The 17,084-nt window shown below is 43.2% G+C and overlaps 1 protein-coding gene across 1 annotated transcript; it reads left to right on the forward strand.

Moving 5' to 3' along the window:
- Nucleotides 1–939, forward strand: OR10C1 (olfactory receptor family 10 subfamily C member 1). Its single transcript, XM_045803904.2, has one exon. The coding sequence runs from the start codon at nt 1–3 to the stop codon at nt 937–939; it is 939 nt and encodes a 312-aa protein (XP_045659860.1).
- Nucleotides 940–17,084: the final 16,145 nt, after the last annotated feature.

Here is a 17,084-nt window from a genome sequence, read left to right on the forward strand (position 1 = left end):
ATGAGCACGAACGCCTCCATGGTGGCTGAGTTCATCCTTGTTGGCTTCTCCCACCTGGCCAGCCTCCAGGGCTTGCTCTTCTCTGTCTTCCTCACCATCTACCTGCTCACCGTGGCAGGCAACCTACTCATAGTGCTGTTGGTCTCCACGGATGCTGCTCTCCAGACCCCCATGTACTTCTTCCTTCGAATGCTCTCAGTCCTGGAGATCGGCTACACGTCTGTCACCGTGCCCCTGCTGCTTCACCACCTGCTCACAGGCCGGCGCCGCATCCCTCGTTCTGGCTGTGCTCTCCAGATGTTCTTCTTCCTTTTCTTCGGTGCCACAGAGTGTTGCCTCCTGGCAGCCATGGCCTATGACCGTTATGCAGCCATCTGCAAACCCCTTCGTTACCCACTTCTGCTGAGTCACCGGGTGTGCCTACAGCTAGCAGGAGTGGCGTGGGCCTGTGGAGCAATGGTGGGCCTGGGCCACACCTCCTTCATGTTCTCCTTGCCCTTCTGTGGCCCCAATGCCATCCCACACTTCTTCTGTGAGATCCAGCCCATCCTGCAGCTGGTGTGTGGTGACACCTCACTCAATGAGCTGCAGATTATCCTGGCTGCTGCCCTCATCATCCTCTGCCCCTTCGGCCTCATCCTGGGTTCCTATGGGCACATCCTGGCCACAATCTTCCGGATGCCATCTACTGCTGGCCGCAGCAAAGCCTTCTCCACCTGCTCCTCCCACCTGGTTGTGGTCTCCCTCTTCTATGGCACTGCCATCTTCATCTACATCCGCCCTAAGGCCAGCTATGATCCAGCCACGGACCCTCTGCTGTCCCTCTTCTATGCTGTGGTCACCCCCATCCTTAATCCCATCATCTACAGTCTGCGGAACACTGATGTCAAGGCTGCCCTAAGGAGAACCCTCGAGAAAATGAGGCATGCAGACACTTGACGAGGGAGTGACAATGGTGACTGTCTCTCCCACTCAGCGTCCCCATCACCAAGGATCAAAGGAAAGATGGCATGGTCCACACCTGAGGGGGCCAGCCTGTGAAGAAGACAGAGTTACCTCGGAAAATGGAGCCAAAGCATTCATCAGACCCCCAGAACACAATGCACATGCAATTTTGCCTTCTGTTGTAAGAACAGAAAACCCAGGATGGATTTCCTACACAAGCACAGCAAGTTGATGATTCAAGGACACATTATAAGATGTTGTCTCCACCAGACCATGAAGATAATGAAACTTTCAGGCACAGCACAGATTATTTCTTCTTTTAAGGATTTATTTATTTATTTGAGACACAGAGAGAGAAAGAACAAGCAGGGGGAGGAGCAGAGGGAGAAGGACAAGCAGACTCCATGCTGAGTGCAGAGCCCGCCACAGAACTGGATCCCATGACCCTGAGATCATGACCTGAGCCAAAATCAAGAGTCAGATGCTTAACCAACTAAGCCACCCAGGCCCCCACGGTACTGATTCTTAAAGGAACTTGCCATTTCTGTGCCCTAGGTCAGACATTTGTTTTCCTTTCGTGGCACTGCTGCTCAGTACATTTGTGCACACAATCACACCTAACTACACCCATCACCAGGCAGAAAGCAATGTCCTCAGGAAGTGAGGAGAGACCAGGAAAATTTCAGTGAAGGTAAATTCTTGTGGGAATCAGAATGACCCGGTGGTTAGGAGAGAAGATTTTAATGTCAGACTTTCATTCATGTCTTAATTCTTCCAGCTGAGACACTGTGTGACTGCAGGAGAGGGATATCGTCTCCCTGAGCCTTTATTTCTTTACCCATAAAGATGGGGCAGTAATAAAGTTTATTTCTTTGGAGTTTTGCAAGTATTTATAGACTCGTAAATTACCAAGTTTACTATCCAGCTGGATAAATGTTTTTTTGACAGAGTCAGACGGTTGGGCACAGAGGATGCTATCCACCCCATGCTGCGTGCATTTGTTGGAAGAAAGAAAGGTATTCTTAGAATGTCACTGGTGCTGGGAGCCAAAGGGTCCAAAGGAGGATGGAGAAAGAGACTCTCCACACTACAGTTACAGATGCTGACCCCGCAGCCAAGCACAGACAAACCAAAGACCAGCAGAGAGCAAGGATAAGGGCAAAGTGCAGGCGTGTCCATGCACACAGGACAAAGACAGTAGATGAGCCAAGTTAATCAAAAAAGAGGTCTCAGAGGGACAAGGATTCATTAATAGTTTTGCCCAGAAGCTTCCTGTGTGGCTGTGGAGATAATGTTGATTCTGAGGATACTGTCAGAGAACAATGAGAATATTCACAGCACTGAGGCAAGGAGACAATAAACCCTTACTCCCTCCCCTCTACCATACAGAGGGGCAGGGTGACCCTCTCCAGAGGCATGTGAACAGTCTGGCTCCTTCATTACTTTTTTAAAAAATTCAGTTAGCCAACATATACTACGTCATTCGTTTCAGATGTAGTGTTCAATGATTCATCACTTGAGAAATACACTAGCACCCACTGCTCATCACATCACGTGCCCTCCTTAATGCCCATCACCCTGTTACCCCATCCCCAAACCCACGTCCCATTCTGCAACCCTGTTTGTTTCCCAGAGTCGAGAGGCTCTCATGGTTTGTCTCCCTCTCTGATTTCTTCCCATTCAGTTTCCCTCCATTCCCCTATGACCTTATGCTGTATTTCTTATATTTCATGTATGAGTGAAAACAATGATAGTTGTCTTTCTCTGAATGACTTATTTCATGTAGTATAACACCATCCAGTTCCATCCATGTCAATGTAAATGGTAGATATTCATCCATTCTGATGGCTGAGTAATATTCCTATATATAGTAATATAGATATAGATAGATGATAGATAGATATTACATCTTCTTTATCCATTCATCTGTTGAACGGCATCTTGACTCCTTCCACAGGTTGGCTATCGTAGACATTGCTGCTATGAACACTGGGGTGCAGGTGCTCCTTTTTCCCCCCTACATCTGTATCATTGGGGTAAATACCTGGTAGTTCAGTTGCTGGGTCCAAGGGTAGCTCTAATTTCAACTTCTTGATGAACCTCCATACTGTTTTCCAGAGTGGCTGTACCAGCTTGCATTCCCACCAACAGTGTAATTGGGTTCCCCTTTCTCCACAACCTCACCAAAATTTGTTGTTTCCTGTCTTCTTAATTTTAGCCATTCTAACTCTCTCAGATACCACTCTGTAAGGTGGTATCTCACTGTGGTTTTGATTTGTCTTTCCCTGATGGCAAGTGATGTTGAGCATGTTTTTCCATGTACCTGTTAGCCATTTGTATGTTTTCTTTAGAGAAATGTCTGTTCATGTCTTGTGCCCATTTCTTCACTGCATTATTTGTTTTTTTGGGTATTGAGTTTCTAAGTTCTTTATAGATCTTGGATACCAGTCCTTTATCTGTACTGTCATTTGCAAATATCTTCTCCTATTCCGTGGGTTGCCTCTTAGTTTTGTTGACTGTTTCCTTTGCTGTGCAGAAGCTTTTTACCTTGAAGAAGTCCCAAAAGTTCATTTTTGTTTTGTTTCCCTTGCCTTTGGAGATGTGTCTTGCAAGAAGTTGCTGTGGCCTGTTGAAGAGGTTACTGCCTATGTTCTCCTCTAGGATTTTGATGGGTTCCTGTCTCACATTGAGGTCTTTCATCCATTTTGAGTTTATCTTTGTGTATGGTGTGAGAGAATGGTCCCATTTCATTCTTCTGCATGTGGCTGTCCTATTTTCCCAGCACCATTTATTGAAGAGACTGCATTTTCCATTGGATATTCTTTCCTGCTTTGTCAAAGATCAGTTGACTACAGAGTTGAGGGTCCATTTCTGGGCTCTCTATGCTGTTCCATTGATCTATGTGTCTATTTTTGTGCCATGCTGTCTTGGTGATCACAGCTTTGTAATATAGCATGAAGTCAGGCAACATAATGCCCCCAGCTTTGTTTTTCTTTTTCAACATTCCCTTGGTGATTCGGGGTCTTTTCAGGTTCCGTACAAATTTTAGGATTGTTTGTTCCAGCTCTGTGAAAAATGTCAATGGTATTCTGATATGGATTGCATTGAATGTGTAGATTGCTCTGGCAGCACAGACATTTTCAGAATGTTTCTTCTTCCAATCCATGAGCATGGAATGTTTTTTCCACCTCTTTGTATCTTCCTCAATTTCTTTCATAAGTGTTCTGTAGTTTCTAGAGTATAGATCTTTTACCTCTTCGGTTAGGTTTATTCCTAGGTATCTTATGGTTTTTGGTTCAATTGTAAATGGGATCCATTCTTTATTTTCTCTTTCTTCAGTCTCCTTGTAAGTGTATAGCAATGCAACTGATTTCTGTGCATTGATTTTGTGTCCTTCCACATTGCTATATTGGCGTATGAGTTCTAGTAATTTGCGGGTGGAGTCTTTGGGGTTTTCCACATAAAGTATGATATCATGTGTGAAGAGAGAGAGAGTTTGACTTGTTTTTGCCAATTTGAATGCTTTTTATTTGTTTTTGTTGTCTGATTGCTGAGGCTAGGACTGTGAACCATAGTGGTGAGAGTGGGCATCCCTGTCGTGTTCCTGACCTTAGGGGAAAAGATCTCATTTTTTCCCCGTTGAGAATGAAATTTTCTGTAGGCTTTTCATAGATGGCTTTTTATGATATTGAGGAATGTTCCCTCTATCCCTATAGTTTGAAAAGTTTTAATCAGGAAAGGTTGCTGTATTTTGTCAAATGCTTTCTCTGCATCAATTGGGAGGATCTATGGTTCTTGTCTTTTCTTTTATTAATGTGATTATCACACTGATTGATTTGCGATTGTTGAACCACCCTTTTATCCCAGGAATAAAACCCACCTGATTGTGGTGAATAATCCTTTTAATGCACTGTTGGATCCTAATGGTTAGGATCTTGTTGAGTATTTTGGCATCTATGTTCATTAGGGATATTGGTCTGTAATTCTACTTTTTGGTGGGGTCTTTCTCTGGTTTTAAGATCAAGGTAATGCTGGTCTCATAGAATGAATTTGGAAGTTTTCCTCCCATTTCTTTTTTTTTAAATAATTTTTTTTATTATATTATGTTAGTCACTATACAGTACATCCCTAGTTTTTGATGTAAAGTTCCATGATTCACTTGCGTATAACATCCAGTGCACCATGCAATACGTGCCCTCCTTAATACCCATCACCATTTGTATTTTTTAAAAGAAAACATAGGCAGTTATATCTTTTTAAAAATATTTTATTTATTTATTTATTTATTTATTTATTTATTTATTTATTTATTTATTTATCAGAGAGAGAGAGAGAGAGAGCACAAGCAGGGGGATCAGGGGAGTGGCAGGCAGAGGGAGAAGCAGGCTCCCTGATGAGCAAGGAGACTGATGTGGGACTCGATCCCAGGACCCTGGGATCATGACCTGAGCCGAAGGCAGACGCTCAATCAACTAAACCACCTAGGTGTCCCTCCATTTTTATTTTTGAGACAGCTTCAGTAGAATAGGTATTATTTCTTCTTTAAAAGAATTCCCCTGGGAAGCCATCTGGCCCTGCACTCTTGTTTCTTGGGAGATTTTTGATCACTGCTTCAATTTCCTTGCTGGCTATTGGTCTGTTCAGATTGTGTATTTCTTCCTGTTTCAGTCTTGGTACTTTATAAGTTTCCAGGGAAGCATCCATTTCTTCCAGACTGCCTAATTTGTTAGCATACAGTTGCTGGTAATAATTTCTAATAATTGTTTCTATTTCCTTAGTATTAGTCATGATCTCTCTCCCCTTTCATTCATGATTTTATTGATTTGGGTTCTTTCCACTTTCTTTTGGATAAGTCTGGCCAGAGGTTTATCAATATTATTAGTTCTTCAAAGAACCAGCTTCTAGTTTTGTTTACTTGTTCTGCTGTTTTTCTGGTTTCTACTTCATTGATTTCTTTTTTTTTTTAAGATTTTATTTATTTATTTGACAGAGAGACAGCCAGTGAGAGAGGGAACACAAGCAGGGGGAGTGGGAGAGGAAGAAGCAGGCTCCCAGCATTGAAGCCTGATGTGGGGCTCGATCCCAGAACGCCAGGATCACGCCCTGAGCCGAAGGCAGACGCTTAACTGCTGCGCCACCCAGGCGCCCCCTACTTCATTGATTTCTATTCTGATCTTTATTATTTCTCTTCTCCTGCTTGGTTTAGGCTCTATTTGCTGTTCTTTCTCCACGTCCTTTAGGTGTAAGATTAGCTTGTGCATTTGGGATTTTTCTAATTTTTTGAGAGAGGCTAGGATGACTATGTATTTCCCCCTTAGGACAGCCTTTGCAGGATCCCATAGGTTTTGGGCAAATGTGTTTTCATTCTCATTAGTTTCCATGAATTGTTTAAGTTCTTCTTTAATTGTTTGGTTGACCCAACCATTCTTTCGCAGGATGCTGTTTAACTTCCAAGTGTTTGAGTTCCTTCCAAATTTTGTCTTGTGGTTGAGTTCCAGTTTCATAGCATTGTGGTCTGAAAATATGCAGGGAATAATCTGTCTTTTGGTATTGGTTGAGACCTGATTTGTGACCCAGTATGTGGTCTATTCCAGAGAACATTTCATGTGCAATTGAGAAGAATGTGTGTTCTTTGTTTTAGGATGGATTGTTCTATATATATCTATGGAGTCCATCTGGCCCAGAGCATCATTCCAAGCTCTTGTTTCTTTGTTGATCTTCTGCTTAGATGATCTGTCCATTGCTGTGGGTGGAATGTTGAGGTCTACTACTATTAATGTATTTTTTCAATATGTTTCTTTATTTTGGTTATTAATTAGTTTATATAATTGCCTGCTCCCATGTTGGGGCCATAGATATTTACAATTGTTAGATCTTCTTGTTGGATAGACCCTTTAAGTATGATATAGGGTCCCTCTACATCTCTTACTACAGTCATTGGTTTAAAATCTAATTTGTCTGATACGAAGATTGGTACCCCAGCTTTCTTTTGAGGTCCATTAGCATGGTAGATGGTTCTACATCTATTTACTTTCAATCTGGTGGTGTTTTTAGGTTCAAAATGAGTCTCTTGTAGACAGCATATGCATTGGCCCTGCTTTGTTATCCAATCTGAAACCCTGTCTTTTCATGTGAGCATTCAACTGTTTCACATTCAGATTAACTATTGAGAAATATGAATTTAGTGCCACTGTGTACCTGTAAAGTCCCTTTTTTGGGGTAGATTTTCTCTGTTTCTTTCTGGTCTATATTACTTTTGGAGTCTCTGTTCATGTACAGAATCCCTTAATATTTCTTGCAGGGCTGAATGATGGTCACATATTCTTTCAGTTTCTGTCTGTCTTAGAAACTCTTTATCTCTTCATCTGTTCTGAAAGACAGTGTTGCTGGATAAAGTATTCTTGGCTGCATTCTTCTCATTTAGTACCTGAATATGTCTTGCCAGCCCTTTCTCGCTTCCAGGTATCTGAGGATAGGTCTGATGTTATTCTGATATTCCTCCCTCTGTATAGAAGTAATCTCTTCCCCCTACCTGCTCTCAGGATAGCCCCTTTGGCTCTTAGATTTTCAAGCTCAATATTACATGTCAGGGTGTTGATCTATTTTTATTGATTTGGGGAGGGGTCCTCTCTGCCTCTTGGACACGAATGCTTGTTTCCTTCCCAAGATTAGGGAAGTTCTCAGCTATGAGTTGCTCAAATATACCTTTTAGTCCTGTCTCTGTCTACCCCCTCAGGGATCCCAAGAATTCTGACCTTGGAGTGTTTCATGGCATCATTGATCTCTCTAAGTCTATATACATGGGCTACTGGCTGCCTATCCCTATCTTCCTCAGCTTCCTTCCTTTTTATCAGCTTATCTTCTGTATCACTGATTCATTCTTCTGCCTCATTTATCCTGGCTGTTAGAGTATCCTGTTTAGACTGCATCTCATTCATACATTTTTTAGTTCGGTCTGATTAGATCTCATTTCTGCTCTTAGAGATTTTATATTGTCAATAATGCTTTTCAAGCGTAGGTATTGACTTTATGGTTGCTATCCTGAATTCTATCTCTGACATCTTGTTTATACCCGTATCCATTAGTTCTGTGGCAGAGAACATTGTCTCTTGTTCTTTTCTTTGTTGAGATTTCCTCCTTCTAGTCATTCTGTTGAGGGATGGTTGAGGGAATGAACAGAGTACAAAATATCAACCATGAACCAAGGAAAATGCACCCTAGCAAAATCTGGAGGGGGCAGAAGCCACCATTGAAAACACAAAGCCAAAATGAAACATGGGAATAAAAATTAAACATTATAAAATTTAAAAATGGGGGGAGGCGAAGAGGGACTATTATCACAGTGTGGATAAAGCAGGGTGTTTCAGTTGTTCCTGGGTATATTCTGGTCTGTGTTTTTAGAGGACACTATGTTCCAAAATTACAAGGAAAGCAAAACTTGTATATATATATATATATAAAGGTTAAATTGAATAATGGCAAAAGGACTACAATAAAGCATATATCTATAAAAAATATAGGTGTGTAAAAATACAAGTTAAAAGGGCCTATGAAATATAAATTGATATAATAAACATCTAGTTGAAATGAGGAAAAGGTAAATAGAAACAAAATAGAGAAAAGGCATAAGAAAAAAAAAAGAATGAAAAGAAAAGGAGAATTTTATTTGAAAAATAAACAGGTCATGAGGCCACACCTGGAGCTCAGTATACAATTTTCCCCTGGTGCTGGGATTTTACAGTCTTATGGGATCCATAGGGCTGTCGTCCACCTGTTCATCCTGCCTGTCTTCTGCGGGAGGGGCCTGCCACACTGTTTCTCAGGTATCCCTGCCTGGGCAGAGTTGTCCCACCCCCTGTCAGGGGGATGGACTTAGAGGAAACCAGTCCTCAGAGTGGCTTTTGTTCCTTGGCGGCTTTCCCTGCCTCTTCAGAGGATCAGAGCAAAAATGGCCACACCCAAACCTCTGGCCTAGACCAGAAAATTCAAAAGTCTGCCCTCTTTAATAAATCCTCCAGGGCAAACAGTCTCCACTTCTGTAAGCACCACTGAAAACCACAGCTTCCGGTTGTGTGCATCCACTTTAACTCTAAAAGTGGGAGTGGCTGCAGGCTCCCACACGCACCCAAAGCTGTTGAATCATGTCTGGGTGCTGCTCTAAAGCCCTTTCTGGGCTGCTACTGGTCTATGAGTTTTTGCCTGGTTGTGGGCACAGGTTCCAGATTTTTTTCAGACTATTCAAGAGAAGACTGATCATCAACCGGTCTGGCTCATGGTTTATGGCGATCTGAGCTAAGAGTCCCTTCCTGGGCTTGCTGACCAAACCTGCCTCCTGGATCCACTGTTCAGGCACTCTACTGGTTCCAGAACCCCCTTTGGCTCTGTTGTTCCTCATATCCCGAGACCACAGTGCCCTACCTAGAATTCTTCCTTTTCATTTCCAGAGCCCCCTTTCAGAGAAGGATGTCTATCACTAGAGGAGATTCCTAAGGGTTCTGATTTTGCACTCTGGTGTTACATCATTTCCCAGGAGCCAGCTTATGGAGGCTCCCTCCCCCATTCTGTTTATCTTCCAAAATCTCCCTGCAGATTCACAACTCCTCATGTCCTACCTTCCAAAAAGCAGTCGCTTTTCTGCTTGTAGAGATCCAGATATATATTCTTACATCTCAGGCTGATTTTGTGGGTGTTCAAAATGGTCTGATAGATATCCAGCTAAATTCAGGGGACCAGTTGAAATGGGGTCCCCTATTCCTCTGACGTCTTGCCTCCTCCCCTCGACATTGTAGCCAGTCCTCAGAGACTTTTAATTTCTATCTGATAATGATCTACTAATCTGCTCTGCCTCCATTTTACCTGTTTCTTCCTAGCACAATAACTTGCTTCTCTAGCATCCAGTGATTGAAAATCTGGTAGGTCAAAGGCCTAAGGCTACACAGTAATGTCTGGGGTGAATGAGAGAGAGCAAGATGACACCACTTCCATTCTTATCCTCTAGCTGTGTGAAAGCCTTCAGGGAACAAAAGCTGAATAGAGCAATCTGGAGCAGATTACTGAGCCTGCGCCCCTGGCAAGTATGGTACAATCTGCCCGGGGCACAGACACTTGAGAACCAACTCAACAGTCCCCTCTCCCAGAAGATCAGCAAGAACATCCAGCAAAGACCACGTTTACTGAGCATTGAAAACTGCAAAACTCCAGCACTAGGGAAATACAGCATATAGAATTCATGGTTTTTTTCCACATGGTTTTTTAGTCTTTAATTTTAATTTTACACTCAGGATAGAGTGTATTGCTCTGTTCTGTCCACGTGTTTATATCCCTTCTTTTATTTTTGTCTTTTAGTTTTAATTTTTACATTTACATTCTATCCTTTCACTGTATTTAATTTTATTTTTGTACAGATAGAAGTCTTTTGTTCTTTACAATTTTGGGATATAGTTTTCTAAGAAATGGACCAAAATACACACAGGATACAGTACATTGCTCTATTCTATTCACTTCTCTGATATATTTGCTCTCTCTCTCGCTCTCTCTCTTTTTCGATTTCAGAGCTCTTCTAATTTGTTTAGTGTATACTTTCTTGGAGTTGTTGCCATTTTAGTATTTGGTTCTCTTGTTTATCTATTCTTCTCTGGAGAGAATGACAAGATGGAAAAATGCCTCAAAAAAGGGAACAAGAGGAAGTACTGAGTGCCAGGGACCTAATCAGTATGGACATAAATAAGATGTTGGAACTAGAGTTCACAATAATGACTACAAAGATACTAGCTGGGCTTGAAAAAAGCCTAGAAGATACTAGAGAATCCCTTTCTGGAGAAATAAAAGAACTAAAATCTAATCAAGTCAAAATAGAAAAGGCTATTAATGAGACGCAAAAAAAATGGAGTCTCTTACAGGTGGGATAAATAAGGCAGAAGAGAGAATTAGTGATATAGAAGACAAAATGATGGAGAATAAGGAAGCTCAGAAAAAGACAGAAACAATTACTGGATCATGAAAGGAGAATTCAAGAGAAAAGTTATATCATAAAGTGAAACAATATTAAAATAATTGAGATCCCAAAAGAGGAGGAAAGAGAGAGGGGCAGAAGGTATACTGGAGCAAATGATAGAGGAGAACTTCCCTAATCTGGGGAAGGAAACAGGCATCAAGGTCCAAGAAGCACAGAGAACGCCCCCTGAAAATCAATAAAAATAGGTCAACACCATCACATATAATAAGGAAACTTGTAAATCTCAGAGACAGAGAAAACCCTGAAAGCAGCTTGGGCAAAGGGGTCTTAACCTACAAGGGTAGAAACATGAGACTGGCAGCAACCATATCGACAGAGACCTGGCAGGCCCGAAAGGACTGGCATGATATATTCAGGGTGCTAAATGAGAAAAATGTGCAGTATGCACTAACAATGAGACAGGAGAAAAAAAAATTAAGGAGTCAATGCTATTTAAAATTGCACCCAAAAACCATAAGATACCTAGGAATAAACCTAACCTAATAAAAGGCAAAGGATCTTTTCTCAGAAAAGTATAGAACACTTATGAAAGAAATTGAAGAAGACACAAAGAAATGGAAAAAAGTCTCATGCTCATAGATTGGAATAGCAAACATTGTTAAAATGACTATGCTAACTAGAGCAATCTGCACATTCAATGATATCCTTATCAAAATAACACCAACTTTTTAAACTGAGCTGGAACAAATAATCCTAAAATTTGTATGTAACATGAATAGACCCTGAATAGCCAGAGGAATTTTGAAAAAGAAAACAAAACTGATGGCATCACAATTCCAGACTTGAAGCTATGTTGTAAAGCTGTGATCATCAAGACAGCATGGTACTGGAACAAAAACAGGCACATAGATCAATGGAACAAAAGAAAGAACCCAGAAATGGACCCTCAACTCTATGGTCAACTAATGTTTGACAAAGCAGGATAAAATATCCAATGGAAAAAAGACAGTCTCTTCAACAAATGGTGCTGGGAGAATTGGACAGTCACATGCAGAAGAATGAAACTGGAACATTTCCTTATACCATGCACAAAAAATTGACTCAAAATGGATGAAAGATGTAAACGTGAGACAGGAATCCATCAAAATCCTAGAGAAGAACACAGGGAGCAACCTCTGTGACCTCGGCTACAGCAACTTCTTGCTAGACTTGTCCTCAAAGGCAAGGGAAACAAAGGTAAAAATGTACTATTGGGACTTCATCAAGAGAAAAAGATTTTGCATAGCAACAGAAAGAGTTGACAAAACCAAAAGACAACCTATAGAATGAGAGAAGATATTTGCAAATGACATATCAGATAAAGCTCCAAGATCTACAAAGAACTTCTCAAACTCAACACCTAAAAAAAACAAATAATCCTGTCAAGAAATGGGCGGAACATGAACAGACATTTCTCCAAAGAAGACATACAAATGGCCAACAGACACATGAAAAAATGCTCCACATCACTTGGCATCAGGGAAATACAAATTGAAGCCACAATGAGATATCACCTCATACCAGTCAGAATGGCTAAAATTAATAAGTAAGGAAATGACAGATGCTGGCAAGGATGCAAAGAAAGGGAACCCTCTTACGCTGTTGGTGGGAATGCAAGCTGATGCAGCCATTCTGGAAAACAGTACAGAGGTTCCTTGAAAAGTTAAAAATAGAGCTACCCTACAATGCAGCAATTGCACTACTAGGGATTTACCCCAAAGATACAGATGTAATGATCTGAAGGGGCACCTGCACCCCAATGTTCATAGCAGCAATGTCCACAGTAGCCAAACTGCGGACAGAGCCCAGGTGTGCATCAACAGATGAATGGCTAAAGAAGATGTGGTCTATTCGCAAAGATGTGGATGGAACCAGAGGGTATTATGCTGAGTGAGATAAGTAACCAGACAAAGACAATTAACATATGACCTCACTGTTAAGTGGAAATTAAGAAAGAAAACTGAGGATCATAGGGGAAGAGAGGAAAAAATGAAACAAGACAAAATCAGAGAGGGAGTAAAACCATGAGAGACTATCAGTCATAGGAAGCAAGTTGATGGATGCTGTAGGGGTGGGGAGATGGGGTTACTGGGCGATGGGCATTAAGGAGGGCACGTGATGCAATGAGCACTGGCTGTCACTTAAGTCTGATGAATCATTGACCTCTACCTCTGAATTCTATAATACAGTTTATGTTAACTAATTGAATTACATTCAAAAAACGGAAAAAAATAAATGATTTCAATAAAAATATTTAAATAAAATAAGGTAAAAATTAAGGTAAAACTCACCTACATATCCATTTAGTTAAAAACAAGGCATTGGCATTTGGTAAAATCATGAAAAGGCAAAAATATGTGTTTGTCACCCATTTTACATTGCTCTGCACAATAAAAGCAGTCCGGATTGTAACACATTCCACCATATCTCTTCACTTACCTTTTTTTTTTAATGTCACCATTATTTTCTTTTACTTGCCACCCAAATTTTCTTTTAAGTCAGTGTGTCATCAAACCATTCACTTTTTAGGTAGAATGAAAGCTACTTTGTCATTTTGTTCAGATATGTTTATATTTTAACAAGCAAAATTTTGTCTGAAATGGGGTGAATAACGTTCTAAAATTTTATTTTTCTGATCTTATTGAGGAATAATTGACAAATATAATTGTCTACCCTGATAGATCCCAATTGAGGATGATTCCACTTAGAGGTTTTCAACACTACGATTGTGCAAAAGGGATACACACCGGGTAGAAAGTGCACTTGGAAGTTTGCACCCGGACCTGCTCCCGGGCTGGCGAGCTGCCCTACGGTCCTCCCTCGCGGTGCTGAGCAGGGGCAGCTCCGAGCGCCGTGACCCTGGGGGTCCAGCACTGACACGCTGACCACCGTCTGCACCCACGCGGCGGGCGCCCTGTCCGGCAGCCTCGGTAGAGCAGGTGACGCGCTCCGGAGACGCTCAGCACTTTCCCGGAAAACAGGCGTGTGCGGCCCGCTGTGCGGACTGCGCCCTGCGAGCGGCCGGAGCTGTGGGTCCGCGAGGTTGGCTGTGCTCCATTTACGGTGTTTTCAACTTAGGATGCGCATGTCAGGCCCTAGCCCTCTGCCTGCCACACCCCTGCTCATGCTCTCTCTCTGACAAATAGGTAAATAAATCTGTAAAAAAGAAGTTATTCCCATCGACTTGAGAAAAGAACATAATTTACAGAGTTTTATTTCTTCTGGCCAAATCTTTAAGATTTATTTATTTTTAAAGATTTTATTAATTTATTTGACAGAGAGAGAGACCGCCAGCGAGAGAGGGAACACAAGCAGGGGGAGTGGGAGAGGAAGAAGCAGACTCCCAGCCGAGCAGGGAGCCCGATGCGGGGCTCGATTCCAGGACCCTGGAATCAGGCCCTGGGCCGAAGGCAGACGCTTAAGGACTGAGCCACCCAGGCGCCCCCAGATTTATCTTCAATAGCAATTATGTCCACGTAACCGTGACATGGACAGAATCGACGCATCCTAAAATGCAAGTGTAAATGCAATTCTGTCCTCAGGAACGATGCCGCTGCGAGCAAGGAAGCAGAAGCAGGTTCCACCTCCATTGCTTTATTCGTGGTTTCAAAGACGGCTCACACCACCTATTTGCGGTGCCTGAATGCCAAGAAAACAAGAGACAGATTCCACTCAATTTTAAGGGTTCCAATGATCCTCTTCATCTGACCCTCGGGCCTCCAGGCTGGTTGGGGCATCGGCGTTCAGCCCCTGTGTCGGCCGTGTGGCCCCCCTGGCTGGGCAATGTCCACCACAGAGCGGGTCCCCCACCCTGAGACTGCACTGGGGACAAACTTGCCCCCTTCCTCCAGGCCCGTGGTGGGAGAGGCAGCCCTGCCGATCTCCGAATTGTCTTTAGGGTCACTCTCCACCACTTTTCCTGGAGGAAAAACATGCTCATAGCCAAATAGCCCCTTTTCCCGTCCTGTAGGATCCCAGGAGTCTGACGACCCTGGTGTCAGCAAGGACACGCCAACCCATGCTGTAGACAGCGGGTGAGCGGCTTTCCTGGCCTCGCACAGTCCATGATGAGTAGAGCCGAAGTCTGTTCCGACCGCCCCTCCATGTGCCATCCTGTCGCTTTGGACAGAGCAGCCATTAGGGTCACAGAGACACCTGCTATGGGACCTGTAGGGCCACGTGTGTGCGTAGTTCCCGTGTGTGTTCAGAAGGTGGCGTACAATCGATTGCCTTCCAGGGACACAGAAGCACAAGCCCCTGAGGCTCTTCCGTCTCCGGGGACCCGCCTCCCCTCTGATATAGACCGGCAGCTGCCTGGGAAGGAGCTGGGAGACGCGCGCTGGGGGCGCAAGCAGCCTCCATCCACCTGCGGCCCAGGCTGAGCGGGCCGACTGCGCACGCGCGGCTTCTCCGTCTATGTCCTGCCCTGGACCTGCTACAGCTGGAGGTCCTTCTAGACGGTGGGGACTTTCCTTCTCGCGTGGGGAAAAATAAAGGAAATGTATTTTAAAAGTCGGGGGAATCAGAGCTGGTTTCCTTCGGCAGCGAGCCGAATCCGGGGTGCAGGTGGCCCCGCATTTACTCTCTCGGTAGCCATGGAAACGTGACTGCCGCCTTCCCTTTGCAGATGCGACCCCGCTCATGGGCATCTTGCTCACGGACCTGCGAAAGCAAGGTTTGCTTCAGTGTGGGGTCTCCTTGGGAACAGCGGGCGTTCTGGGAACAGAGACGCCCAGGAAGCCAGCGCGGTGATGGAAGACCAGCGCCCGCTGTCTCCGTCCTAGAGGTGCGGGGCCCGACGTCCCCTCCCTACTGCTGGGGCGAGGAAGCCCCGCAGCCAAAGCCAGGGTCACTCTGGGGGCAGCGGGGCAGTCGGGGTTTCAGCTTAGCACCGAAGCACTTGGCCAGGGAGACACACGCTAAACGCTGCGACTACCGGGGTCAGTTTCCTCCTGTTGCTACAATCCTGGAAGAAGGGCTGATGATGGTTACATTTCAGCAAAAGTTCCAAATGCAACTGACTGTTGCCATGGCAGCCGGAGGAAATAAACAACTTGTCCCCTTTACACTGGATTCGGGAACCGCTGCCAGAGGGCCGAGGGCTCTGACAAATAGGCTTTTATTTTCTAGTCAAGGTATTTCAGAGAAAATCGGAAATTTTCATTGGAGATTTTCATTTCTCTTATTTGCTTTTTATTTGTAGAAAGTTGTTGGGATTTGACCCCACAGGTGATCCATCTACCACATTTTGGAAACCCCAGAACGGACCGTTCAGAGGGACAAATGCTTATAACTACATCTCCTAATCTTCACAGGCTGATAGTTTAAAGGACACTGATGAATTTTACACAATTTAGTTTATGAAATGTCACTGGATTACATAGATGGCCGAAGTCATGTCCTCTTGTAAGGAAAGCATAGTAAAGCACATGGACCATAGGTGTCTCTGCGGAGAGAGCTCGCTTGTTGGGGACCATGAGTTAGAATTTTCTAGAAAGCAATATTCATAAAAACAGTCGACCTGTGACTCAAATAGGGAAAGACAGTTTTCCTTAATGCTATTATCAGGTCGGTCATAATTTGCTTCATAGGAAAGGATGGAATATTAACCTAATCATGTCTAGCTGTTCCTGTATGAAAATTCTAGGTAATCTCTGTGTCTCCAATTCTGTACACCTTCTCTCTCACATCCTTGCTCCCTGGGTGTGTCGTTCGATGTATCTGTTACATCCATTGTCGGTCATTGTCTGTATATATACAACAAGCATCTTTCCAATTTCTTTGCTTCTCACAGTACGTGCATTGATGGCCTGTGTATTTCATCTTCAGGTAATTTGATATACAGTTCAAATCTGTTTTGGTACTGGATGGTACTGTGTACCCTATGTTTCCATATTTCCTTTCAACGCCTTTAATGTTTTCATGGCTATGGGTTTTGTGTTTCTGTCTACCTAACAAGTCAACTTATTTTATTTTGTATTTTGCATAATTTTATCCTTGTCTGTCGTTACTCTCTATATAAGTCCAGTGTCCAAATGCCCATTTTGCTCAGTTTGTTACTTTTCCATTGGTTATGCGATCTGATTTTCCTCCTGTAGGGATAGAACAGGAATGTCAAAGAAAGGTGACTCGCAGTTAAGAAGGA

This window comes from Ursus americanus, chromosome 32 (genome assembly GCF_024610735.1).
Source record: "Ursus americanus isolate L20-20 chromosome 32, mUrsAme1.1.p, whole genome shotgun sequence".
Classification (NCBI taxonomy): domain Eukaryota; kingdom Metazoa; phylum Chordata; class Mammalia; order Carnivora; family Ursidae; genus Ursus; species Ursus americanus.

Excerpts from the sequence above, each read along its gene's own strand:
- OR10C1 (XM_045803904.2), top strand. The coding sequence starts at position 1 with ATGAGCACGAACGCCTCCATGGTGGCTGAGTTCATCCTTGTTGGCTTC.